The sequence below is a fragment of the Pyrus communis genome, chromosome 10, assembly GCF_963583255.1.
Source record: "Pyrus communis chromosome 10, drPyrComm1.1, whole genome shotgun sequence".
In the NCBI taxonomy this organism is placed as follows: domain Eukaryota; kingdom Viridiplantae; phylum Streptophyta; class Magnoliopsida; order Rosales; family Rosaceae; genus Pyrus; species Pyrus communis.
Genome location: NC_084812.1, coordinates 13,926,906 through 13,940,212, shown reverse-complemented (window position 1 = coordinate 13,940,212; position 13,307 = coordinate 13,926,906). Strand labels below are relative to the sequence as shown.

Below are 13,307 nucleotides of genomic sequence, written 5' to 3'. Positions count from 1 at the left end.
ATCCTACTGACTTTATCTAATGAAGTCTTGGGTGAAGTTGGTAACGTCAAATTTGCACCGGAGTTGTGGCTCAAATGGAAAGCTTGTATATGACCAAATCCCTTGGTAAACGATTTTATTTGAAGAAAAGTTTGCATACTCTTCGTATGGATGAAGGTGCATCAATTCCTAAGCATGTTGATGAATTCAATAAATTTATGATGGATTTGAAAAGTGCGGATGGCCAAATTAGTGATGAGGATTATGCGATAACTTTATTGTATTCTTTATCTCCTTCATATGAACACTTTGTCGATACCATGCTATTTGGTAGAGAAAGTCTTGGTTTGGAAGATGTTAAAGCCACTTTGAACTCTAAAGAGCTAAAGAATAAGGTGTCTAACACACAAGATGGAGCTTTGGTAGTTCAAGGAAGGAATAAGGAAAGGGGCAAAATTGGAAAGAACACTTATAGCTATTGTCATAAGGAGGGTCATCGGTAAGTGGATTGCGCTAAACTCAAGAGCAAAAAGAAGTTGTTTGATAAGTCTTTTGCTAGTGTTGAGGCAAACATTGCAGAAGATTGTTGTTCTGAAGTCCTCTAAAGGTTATGTGAGGAGGTGGAGCTTGGTACTCAAGTTCTTTTAGTGGAGTGCAATTCGCACTTTTGCTTCATATGCTCGAGTCTTTGTTTGGAATTTGTTAGTTTCCGTAATGAAGTTTGTTGGAGAAGGCGTTGGAGGAAATTTCAAGTTTGAAGGCTTTTGGATTTTTTGAGTCTATGTGGAGATCTGTTCTTTGAAGTATTTGGTGATCATTTGTGCGTTTGTAGTTTTGGTATCCCACTTTGAAGTTTGTTTTTGGAAGTTTGTTAATTTCTCACCGAGGTGGAGATTGTTGTGATTTTACGGCTCAAAATTAGAATGATGTAGAAATTAGGTTTGTGTTACCTATTTTTGTTTGGTGTCCTATTTGGGTTTGGATTTGATTTCTTGGTTAGATTCCTTGCTTGGTGAAGAGATTTTGTTAATTACCTATTTGATTAGGATTTTGATTTTACTTCCAATTAGGATTAGAATTCTCATTGTAACCTAAGTCATATGCACTATAAATAGGACCTTAGGGTTTGGTGTACTTTGATGTGGCTCATTCGTGTGGCAATTTGGTGAGAGTCAATTTGTGAGTTAGAGAGCAATTTGGGAGAATCTTCTCCATCAGTTTTGGATTCTCTACTCGTTTGGTTTAGAGTTTGTAATTTATGAGAGTTGGGTTGTGAGAGTTTACACTCTTTTGTAATCTCTATTTGTGAGTCGTTGGCTTTATGCCGAACCACGTAAATTTCTTGTGTTCTTTTGACATTGTTCTTTGCTTTCACCTATGACATTGATAATTGGTACTTTGTTAAAATTCATTTCCGTTTGCACATAAAAGTACAATAGGTTTTAGATACTAAATCCATTTTTTTTTTCTTCAAAACTTCTAAATTTCTATGTTTGTGAATCCAAACAAAGCAATTGATGCATGTCAATTTATAAATTCTAAACTTTTGTCCAAATACCAAGTTATTTCTCCCATCAAGTCTAATATTACGAGTTCATGGTTTTGCTTGTCTAACCACACATCAGTTAATACCAAAAGCCACAGGGCATTGCCAATTGCTTTACATAAGCGACTACTCAAAATACAAATTAGTTAACTATATGCATTGCAAGCGCGTGCTAATTACTAAGGAACGATCACGGCATTGAGCCATCCATTTCCTGACCTCTATGCACGTTGATCTGCAAACTCCGTCAAGCAGCTTTTTCGCATACCACGAAACTCCCCGGATTGATAGTGATGCTCTTTGTGCAGTTATCTGTTTTGTATATCCCAACCAGTCGATCGGCCAACTCAAACATATTGTTCCGAAGGCTGTACAAGACAAGGCGTATAACGTTATATATACTGACAGACTTAAATTCAAATAATACCAGCGATTTCTGTTATAATCCACCGGAGCAATCAATGGTTCAACCAACCTTATGACGACGAACTGTGCATCCTTCGTTCGGTCCTTGATATAATGCCCCACGATAGAGACATTCTTGAAGTCTGCAGTAACATACGAAACATAGAAATGAAATTTAGCCAAAAGAATAAAATGGGTAAAATTGATGTGATAAAATTAGAAATTTAGCTCAAGCATTCATCAAAAAGTACCTAGCGCAGCATCGATTTCATCCATCACATAAAGAGGGGTAGGCTTGTAATGGTGCAGGGCAAAAATAAGAGCCAATGAGCTCAATGTCTGCAAGCAGTAAAACGATCAACATTATACATTTCATGTATATGACAGACAGGTGCTATGGGATTTTTAATGGAAAACAAGGAACACCGAGTCAGCACCTTTTCACCACCAGATAAATTCGCAATATTCTTCCAACTCTTCTTTGGCGGTCTGACGCTGAAAACAACGCCTTCAGAGAAAGGATCCAGGGAGTCCACTAGCTCAAGCTCTGCATCACCTCCCAGCGTGATCATCTGTGTATATACAACAGAAGTAATAAAGATTAGGACCAGGAATATGAGAACCAGTAAGAACAAAACAAAGAAGATTCAAGTGCTGAGCAAAGGAATGAAACATAAGCCGTATCAGCAGGAAGGTTCATAGCAACGAAACATTTAAGATAAAAATCATAAAATTAAAAGCATTAATAAATGATGAAACACCATTTGCTACTAGCTTACAAGTGGCACAAGGTATGCCTGTATCTACGTAAAGCTTTAAACTGTTGTACAAGCTCAATTGTACACAGCAGCAGCATTAAAATGGAACGTAAAGATTAGAACCCATAAAAAAGATAGAGAGAGATCAGTTGACGAACCTGATACATTTCCTTTAATTTCAAAGAGATTGCATTGAATCCTGCCATGAATTCGTCCAGCCTAAGATCATAAAATATTCAGTGAATTAAATTTACAGTTTGATAACATATAGCACAGGAAAAAAAATTTAAGAAAAAAGGTGGCATGCCTCTTCTTTCTCCATTCATCATACTGCCTCTTTATATCATCACGCTGTTGAGTGACAGTGTTAAGATCCTCAACTCGTTCATTATATAATGAGACCTTTCTCCGATACCTATTGCAATAAACAATTAGAAGAACTCTGCTTACAAGTCAAATTAAAAAATCTTTGAAAATGAAGGAAAACATACTCTGCGATTGAGTCTAGATTTGGATTCATCTCTTTCAATTGTGCTTCTAATAGTGCTACCATTTCAAGTGCCCTTTTAAGGTCACAAGGGTTATTAAGAATTTCATCTGCCAAGGTAGCTTGAAGCTTTTCAGGATCCACTAAATCTTTCTGAATTCTGCAAGAAAGATAAAAGTATTAGAAATGTTCAATACACCATTTCAAACAAGTATTTTCTGAAATCAACATACTGTTCCATATGCTTTATAAGGGAAGTTTGCAAGTCGTCAAGCCTTTTCTTGTAACCCTTCCCCTTCAACTCAAGCTCCTTGTATAGCTTCTTCATATCTTGTAATTTAAAATCAGCGTCAACCTATGATATCACCAAGCCAATCAAGTAGTAAGAACTTTATAAAGCTTAACTAACAGCAGCATTCCAAGGTAACATAGTATTACTATGCCGAACAAATAGTAAAATAACAGTCGTGGTAAAAGAAGCAAGCATGGAATGTGACCAATTGCTGCTAAGTTCCAGTTACCAATTATAAGGTTGTGCGTACTGATCGTCAGATCAAATTTTTCTAGTATTATGACAATAGTTACCACCACTGAAATTTGAAAATGGTATTAATTTTTCATCATAGTACCTGTGATGCGCGCAGTTCATCCACAGTCCTTTTCATTTTGTTGTAGTCAGATTTTGCTTGACCCAAGATATCTTTATGTTCATCAATCAGCTGCACAAGATATAACCAAATTATATAGAATTTTTTTTCAATAATACATCAGCTCATAGAAATAGAGTAATGAAGAAAGTAAACCTTCTGTATTCCCTCGTAGTTCTCCTTAACTACAAATGCCTTCTGTTCTATTTCTTTGAATTTGGAACACACGTTTTCCTTCTCCTTATCAAGTCGTTCTTTCTCAGTCTTGGATTCTTCAATCATCTTTGTCAATTTCTTTATAGTTTTCTGGCCAGTCTCAATCTGGACTTTGCGGCGGTTAATCTCAGTATTGTTTTTATCAATATCCTGACAATTGAATAGCACCTATTAGGACAGTCCTTCCATTATAGTAGCTAGGATGTTTCATAGAGGTGCATATACTTACAGACTGAATCTTATTGACCTTTAGCTTCTGTGCTTTTAGTCTTTCGCCACCAGCATTTTCTATATTACTCTGGAGTTCTGAGGCCTACAAACAGAAACAGACAGGAAATGGTCAGATAAAGTGAAAAAAAATCATTGTGCCTGTCTGCATGTGACAATCAATTGTAATTCCAGCCATTCTCATAATTTTTTAATTGAATTACCAGGTAGACCAGAAAACGCAACTACAAACCAAGATACAATGGCCTGTGTTTTATTTATTGTACACTTAGCCATCACGATTAGCTGCTACTTTCAGGGACAAAAGTCATAAAGGAGTTCCTCACCTTCTCCTTCAGCTGCTTTGAACCTTGTATGAGTTTATCAATCTCCTTTTCTTCAACAGAAATAAGATGCTTGAGTTCAGCTAGGCGATCAAGCTCATCCTTCTTTGGCTGTGAAGCAGCCTCCAGGGAACCAATTTGTTTCTCAAGATAACTATGTTGCGAATTCAAACTGTCAATCTGTTTCAAGATGAAAACATTCATTCAAGGAAATTCTTTTCAAATACATAAACCTAGGACAACACATAGTTCCATATGAAGAATCACCTCTTTCTGACTTTTAGCTAATTCCATCTCCAAGCGTGTAAGTGCTTTTTCTGAGGCTTGATACCTCCGCACTGCATCGGAAATTTTTTGGCGGATGGTATTTAATGAATCAACCATGGCTGCGAGCTCCTTCTCAGCATTTGCAACAGCTTCTCCTGAAACACTGGTTGCACGAATAGAAGTGCTCATCTTTCCACCACGTGGCTTACTTCCTCCGCCACTCATAGTACCAGATTTTTCGAATAAAGAACCATCAAGTGTTACCACTCGTCGAAATTCTCTGTTTCCACCATATGCAATACGTGTTGCCTAAAATTGAAAATAGAGTGCTGTTTAATTGCTTTCAAAACTAAACAGAAATTTAATGGAACACTAAAGCAATCCACAAGACATCACAATTGTATCCTTGAGAAAAGGAAATCAGACTCAATAGGCTGACTGCTTGGGTCCTTCCGATTGTGGCATTCATACAAACTAATTCTCAATTAGCAAGCCACAATTGAGCTCATCAACTTCAATAAGGAAAATTGATAAATACCTGATCAAGGTCTTTAGCTACAATTGTGTTTCCCAAAGCTGCAAAGAATGCGAGCTTCATTCTCTCATCTTGAACTCTAATTAGATCAAAAAGGCGTGGAACTCCTTCTGGGGTGTTTACATTCTCCTTCAGCTTTGGTAAAAGATCACCTTGCTTTTCCTGAGACATTGAAATACAGCATGAAATAAGAATTTCATAACTCCCCAATACCCACATGCAATGTATTCAACTATGGTTGTACGATCTCCACAGTTGGAGATATATAGTAGGTGCCAAGATGTAACCTCCATTTACTAGAGTAATTAAGTCATCCTAATGCCAAACCAAATGTATATCTACTACACTTTTAAAAGCTAGCCCAGGACACTTTAAGGACTTCCCACATAACAAAGCTTAAAAATTTAAATGACAATTCGTCCATTTCACTGAAACTGGACTAAAAGTCACCTCCCCCCCCCCCCCCCCCCAAAAGTTTAGGCACTTATACAATCCATAAATGTTAGGATTTGGTTTCTGCAGAACACTGTAACATGGGATTAATACCAATATCATGAAAGTTGCAACGCCAAGATTCTCCCTTCGGAGTAGCTCAACACATGCTTGGGCTGCACTAGTTGTTTCCACCACAATATAATCAAGTCCAGCGCAAGCTGTTGATATGGCAACATCATATTTTGCTGCAAAGGCAATTTTTCAAATGGGAAGTTAATTCCAATGTATAAACTGTGTATGAATATGTGCTTTTGACAACTAATAGTAATAAACGATAGGATTAAGAAAAGGATATGCACTTCGGTGTGTCAAACATCGCAGACAGAGAAAACAGGAATCGTGACTGTGTGTGCCACTTTTAGCTTGGCACAAGGCACTTCACCAAACAAGAAGTACAAATCTAAACTTTCACATATGATAATATTAACCATGGATAATGACTCCTTAACCACCTAGTCCATTCATTCAGTTCAGAATTGTGAAGGTCCTTATGGCTTGATTTGGAATGAAATTGTTCTTCTTGCAACATAAAAATCCTACATTTCGTTCTTAAGAAAAAGGGATGTTACCTTATATTGAAATACGGATTTCAATCCATCTAACTTAATAAATTGGGTTTGTGATAATTTGTAAAATACATATGCTTGTTATTAGCATTAGAAAGTGACCCTTTTATAATCGAAATAAATTTAATTAAACTTGGATTTGTTTTATCAATTGTTATTTAAATTAAGATGTAATGACCTTAATGTATAAAAGACTCTAAACTTGAACAGCAAAAGAGTTACAGCAATTAAAAATTAACCTCAATGAGACCATCTCCAATGGTTGGGCTAAAAGCCAAATATTTTAGCCCGGAAAATTTAGCTTTTAGCCCAGAAACAGTGTTTCTGCTCCAACCATTCTAGCCTAAAATTTTAGCCCGAGATTATTAAATAAATGATCTTAGGCTATTTTTTTTGTTAAATTAAATTTTTTTAAAAAAAAATACATATGTAGACTATCGTAAATTAATTTTATGAACATTTTAATCTAAAAAAATTTAAATTCCGATAAATATTGGGTGGAGTCCACTCTGATTTCTGGGCTAAATTTTGGGGGGAATTTGGCCTTGGTTTAGCATTTAGTATTTAGCCCAAATTTTCCCCTTGGGTTGGAGTGGGTTTGGGGGCAAATTTTGGGGCGGTAATTTGGCTTTTAGCCCACCATTGGAGTTGGTCTGAGCAGAACACTCACCATCAATAGCACCTAAATCACCCATCCGGCCATGTATTCCCTGTATTCGGTTGGACTCCTTAGCATGTAATATTGCTTTTAAAACTGTTCCTTGATTCCTTTCAGAATCTAAAACCGACTTAAGTTCTGCAACCTTCTGTCTTGCAGCTTGTTCAGAAGGAATCAGAGCTTCCTGTTCTCTAATGTATTCCTGCAAAAGACTAAATGTTGTTACCACATCAATTGAGATGAAAAGCAATAATTTAAAAATAAAGAGATCAAACATCATCTCAATAATGAAAATACAAACCTGTTCCTCTTTACGAGCTTCGATCCCTTCAAGCTTGCTCTTTTCTATTTCACTTTGAACTTTTGCAATGCCTGTGCTTTTTGTTTCAATACTTCCTGATATATCAGCCATCTGCTTTTGAGCATCTTCAAAAGCTGCACGACCAGCTTCGTGCTGAAACAGTAAGAAAAAGTTGAAAATTATCCACATGTCTAAATCCTCCTCACACTAAAACTTATAAGTTCTTCAATTAAAGGAGTAGTTCAAAAGAAATATTTTAGTTTTTAGTCACAGGTCACAACACAAATATCTTTTACTATAATAGCAAGAGAAGACACTAAGAATATCTAAAGCAATAATGTCACCATTAATTTATATTTTATTTCAAAAAAGTGTCAATGCCAATATTATTACAACTTCACCTTTTCATTTAAAAGCTTCTGTTCAGTAGATGCAACTTCAAGTTTCCCCTTACGCTCGATCAGTTGCTTTTCCCATGGTTCTAATTGAGCACGAACCTTCGTAAGCTCAGAGCGGTATCTTTCAGTTTCCACTGCTTGTAAAAAGAGAAGCAAATGACTTGTTAAACAATCAGCAACATATCTGCATCTGCTAGGGGGAACTGATACCTAACGATGAAAACATTATATAGCAGACATTGAAACAAGCACATAATCATCCATGTCAACTATAAGATATAAAAAGAATGTAATGGTGCACATAGATGCAAAGCACCTTTTGAATAAATAAAATTATCATATATATAGTATACTCTGGTCCACCAAATGTTTATCATATTAAGTGCATCACATAGATTATGTGAACTTTTTATTCACAAGAATGTTAAGACAAGTCTAACAAAAAAGTCCCAACATTTGAACAATTGTAATTGAAAGAAATCACCTTTTGAATTTTCTGCAATTCCGTCCAAGACTTTTTCTTCATCCAACAAGAGTTTTTGCAGTTCTGGAATACTTTTCTCAAGTTCAGGGATCAGATTAGTTGAGTCCTCACACTCCTTCTCAATGTCATTAATCTTTACTGAATCCTGCAGTTGAAGTCAAATGTTTAGTGTATGCTTGTTTTCACTTACACAGAATAATGCTTTTCCCCTACCTTTTCAAGTTTATCCTTGAGTTTCTTGATCTTCTGCTTCACATGCTTCAGATCCTCCCGATATTTAACATCCTCCCTTTCAAACTGCTTAAATTCTTCCTTACATTTTCTGAGGTTGTTATCAAGTTCCTGGTTTATTTGTACCAAATAATAGAATCTAGTCATGTTTTGACAAATGACCAAGACAGTATAAGGATCAATGTACTCCAAATTTCTTCTAACAAACAAGAAATTCAAGTGTCAGTTAGATAAGCTTGGTTTGCAAGAACAGAAAAAGCATGTAAACCAAACCTCTTGTTGTTTCATGTGTTTATTGTGCACAGATTCAAGCTCCTTCAATGCATCATTACTTTCCTGGATCTTCTCCCTGAAATAGTATCCAAGTTCCTCAATGAAAACAAGTTCTGAATCAACTGAATAGTACTAGTATGAGAAAGTTTACCTTTCAGCTTTTAGATTGCCTTCTAAGGTGGACATATTTCCATGTAGATCAACCATTTTTGCACTGGTATCTTCATGAGCCAACTTTGTGGCTTTCTCTTGCCATTTCAAAAGTGACAACTCTTTCAGCATGTAGGCTTCTGCTTCATTCTTCACATCCTGTTTAAATCATTTCAAAATTTCAATAAACCATATCAGGCAATGGTCAACCAATGTGCAAACTATATTTACCTCCAAGCCATCTCTTTCTTTCTCTGCCAACTTGACCATTTGCACCACACCGGATCTTTTTTCATTTAGGGATTCTAACCTATGACAACAGTGAAGATAATCATCCAGTCGTTAGAAATATGAGAATTCCATATCAGACCAAGAATGCTTGTCTGTCCCCTAATGTCTTGGCAGAAAGGTGGAGTAAATTTATGTTATCCAGGAACCAAAGTTTCAAAGCCACCCAAGTGTACACTTTTTTATCTTTTTGTAAAACATCCATGCATGTCAGTTTCCATTCTCTAATCTTTAAATTTCTAGTCAGCTAAAAGAAATTTATGTGCTTGCAATTCTACAAGAAGGGTGTAGCATGTGTGATTGAAAGGAGAGAGTATGCAGGAGGAGGATTATAACATGTAAATTTTCAGTGAACTAGAACAGACAAAGTACTCACTCTTTGAACGACTCATCAATCTTTTCAACATATTTGTTAGTTCCAATAATGTCTTCAAGGTATTCGAGAAAACCTTCATCATGGGATCCTTGAGCTTTTGGCTTCATAAGTGAAATCTGCTCAACTTCACCCTGATAGTGACAACAAACTCACTCTTAAAACCCCGAGACAAACTTACTCAAAGTTGAAGAGCTGCATGTCAAAAATCGAACCTGAAGAATCAGAAAACGATTGTTGTCCAGGTCAACTCCTTTTCCTTTCAATTTCTTGGTAACTTCCGTGAAATTGCTTGCACGGTCATTAATATAATATTTGGAGGAGTTATCACGAAACGCTACCCTAGTAATTACAAAATCACTTCCTGGAACAGCTTCAAATGTACCATCATCCTGTAACGATTGCAAACATAGTTTGCATACTACTATATTCATTACTAAATACCAGAATAAACCCCAGAATTAAAAAATTTCGGGAGAGCCCTGCAGTTCCAGTTAAATTGATTGCTCTTTCTAGAAAACGTTTACCAAAAAATAAAACACTTGGAACATGAAAGTTTATACGTATCAAGGGCAAAAAGCAAACACAAATGAGAAAAGGGTAAAATTACCAAATCAATGATCTCCTGGAAATGAACAGAAACTCCAGCATTATCCAGATTCTGGTGATTAGTGGAGTTGTGAATAAGCTCCGATACTTTGTTAAGTCGCATCTACAATTATACCGCAGATTTAGGCGAAAAGAAAAGTATAACCACAGCTGAAAAACAAATAAATCATATAGAAATCGTACGAACATTCGACCTACCTGCTTAGCTCTCTTTCCAAATACAAAGAGCATGGCGTCTATTACATTGCTTTTCCCACTCCCATTTGGTCCAACGACTGCAGAAAAGCTCTGGTTTTCCCAATAATTACAATTATTAATAGATAAATCAAATTTTCCGCAAATTAACATTAATAGCATTTCCGTCGGCAACAAGAAAAACCCTAGCTTCCAATTTTACAAAATCAATTGAGCCTGTGAATTTTCATCAAGCTAATTAGGAAAACCTAACCTTGTGGAAAGGACCGACGCGTTGTTCGCCGGCATAGGACTTGAAGTTCCTCATGACCATTTCTCTGATAAACAGCCTGGGACCCCTGGATGCTCCGGGCCCCGGGTCAGAGCCGTCGGCCATGAACTCGTCCTGCGACTCCGACACCATTTTCTTCCGAGTCAACTCGGTGAAGCTCTTCGTTTCTGCGAAGTGGAAGCGAGATGCTTCTCGGAGAAATTGGATCCTCAGGATTTTAGAGCTCCGCCAGTCCTCACTGGAATGTAAAGCAGTTTGCTTTCACTAAGCCGCGGTTTTACATTTGAATTTTTAGTTTTGAAAGGAAAATTAAAAAATAATAATAATAATAATTATTATTATATTTTATTGGGAAAAAGATTAGAAAATCTGAAATGTGGTTTCGGCGGGAAAGTGAGAGTTGCGAGGGATCTCAATTCTGAAATTGGGAAGTGGGTTGTGACTCGTGGATCGGGCTTCTTCGCGAAAGAGCAGTCCATGTCAACAATGGTACAGTCTTGGCCTGCAAAACAAATTTGACCTCCCACAACCAGGTTTTAATTGATTGATCATTTTTTTTTTTTTTATACAAGCGATACCGCAGAAGGAATTATTAAATTCAGGTGAAAAAAGAAATGCTCTTGAATTTTTTCATAAAATTAAAATAAATTCATTTGCATTTACCCAACGTCATAATTATCTAAATTAGGAAAAAAATAAAATTTTGTATAAATTAATACTGATATTGTTTCTAAATTAATTACTTATTGACAATGAGTAATGGAATTATAATCTCATTTGGATTACGAATTATGCAAAAAAAGCATTGATTTTCTTGGTTGTCCTTTATAAGGCATTGATAGCTAGTGCTTGTGTATTGAATATTGACAAGCAAAATGGCATGAAGGCTGATATTTTAGAGAGGTGTGATTAGGATTCAAAAAATTTCTTGTAATCTTCTTTTATGAGTAACATAATAGTAATGCTAGGTAGACCAAATTTTTAGATTATATTTGCAAATCATGTGATGTGTCGCCAATAAAAAATAAACACGTTAATCAACACTTAATACACTATATAAATTTATTATACATTATATAAATTAATTAAATTTACTATATAATATACGTATAAATATTTAATAATATGTTATTTTGAAAGATTATTACATATTATAAAATACAAGTATTGTGTGTAACATTTTAAAGCTTTTATTATTAATCTTGTGACATGTGGGCTTGTGGACTTTACAAACAAACCCAAATACAATGCCTCACTTATACATCGAAACATAAACAGAAGCATTTGCCTGTAAATAAACCATACACTTGCCTCTTAGCCTCAAAAGCATGAGGAGCAGTCGTTTCCATTTTCATCACTTTAAGCAGAGGTGGAGGCACAATGGCGCACTAATGATCAAGCGCAAAGACCTCTAAGAAAAAAAATTACATAATTTCTAAAATTTGCTAAAATTTCAAACAATTTCTAAAATTGCCCAACATTTCAAATAATTTCTAAAATTCCATATAATTTCTAATGTGTTCCAAAAATTTCACATATTTCTGAAGTTTCAAATAATTTCTAACATTTACTAAAATTTCACATATTTTTAACATATTCAACTCTGCAATAGAGAGTGCAAATGTGTTTTGCTTGATTGAGGCCCGAAAAAACAAACTTGATCCCAAATTGAATGCATAACCAAAGGTGCTTCTCATATCATCATCACTTCCTGCCTAATCACTATCATAATAGCCTATAAGAAGGATTGATTGTCCCTTAACATACTCAATGCCATGATTCAAAGTGCCTTGAATATACCTCATGACTCTCTTGGCAATTCCCATATGCTTCTTTGTAGGGTTGTGTATAAATCTTGTAAGAATACTTGTTGCAAACATAGTATCAGGCTTTTTGCAATTAAATAAAGTGAGTTTCCCACAAGTTTTCTGCATTTAGTCTCATCAACAATTTCACTTCCATCAGCTTTGCACAATTTCTCATTTACTGCTAGTGGAGTTGAAATTTCTCAATCAACTTCATGGCATACTTGTTCTGATGGATAAAAATACTTTGCTCAGTTTGCACTACACCCATTCCAAGGAAATGATGTAGTAAACCCAAATTTGTCATCTCATAGTGCCTCATCATATCATTTTTAAACTCTTCAAGTAATTTTGAACAACTACCAGTATACACTATGTCATCAACATAAAGAGAGATTATAATGATCCTAAGCTTCCATTTGACTTGATGTATAATGTGGCTTCACTGTAACTCTTCTAAAATCTAATATTGGTGATGTATGAGTCTATCTAACCTAGCTCTTGGAGCTTGCTTTAACTCATATAAAGCTTTGTTCAGCTTATACACCTTTTCTTTTTCATTCTTTATCACAAAGCCTTGAGGCTGATCAACATATACCTATTCCTTCAATACCCTATTCAAGAAAGAAGACTTTCATCCAATTGAAATAGACTTTATCCCTCTATGATGAAGGTTTTGATGGTATCAAGTTTGGCCACTAAAGAAAAGTCTCACTATAGCTATCCCAGGCTTTTGAAAGTACCATTTTGCAAGCAATCGGGTTTTATTCTTCTATATTGAACCATCCAAATTTAGCTTAGTTTTATAGACCCACTTGA

The 13,307-nt window shown here is 35.6% G+C and overlaps 1 protein-coding gene across 1 annotated transcript; it reads right to left on the bottom strand.

Annotated features, from left to right (window-relative positions):
* Positions 1-1,531: 1,531 nt before the first annotated feature.
* LOC137748422 (structural maintenance of chromosomes protein 4) lies at positions 1,532-10,907 on the bottom strand. Its single transcript, XM_068488570.1, has 28 exons — positions 10,666-10,907; positions 10,416-10,505; positions 10,219-10,320; positions 9,824-10,000; positions 9,612-9,742; positions 9,179-9,257; positions 8,949-9,106; positions 8,798-8,873; positions 8,507-8,635; positions 8,294-8,438; positions 7,813-7,943; positions 7,412-7,564; positions 7,123-7,312; positions 5,938-6,071; positions 5,395-5,553; positions 4,857-5,165; positions 4,593-4,769; positions 4,268-4,351; positions 3,979-4,188; positions 3,805-3,894; positions 3,409-3,530; positions 3,180-3,335; positions 2,996-3,103; positions 2,847-2,907; positions 2,368-2,502; positions 2,182-2,269; positions 2,001-2,073; positions 1,532-1,893 (listed from the first exon to the last, which is right to left on the bottom strand). Exons 1-28 carry the CDS (start codon positions 10,813-10,815, stop codon positions 1,773-1,775), a joined length of 3,738 nt encoding a protein of 1,245 aa, XP_068344671.1. The 5' UTR covers positions 10,816-10,907; the 3' UTR covers positions 1,532-1,772.
* Between the last annotated feature and the right edge of the window lie 2,400 nt (positions 10,908-13,307).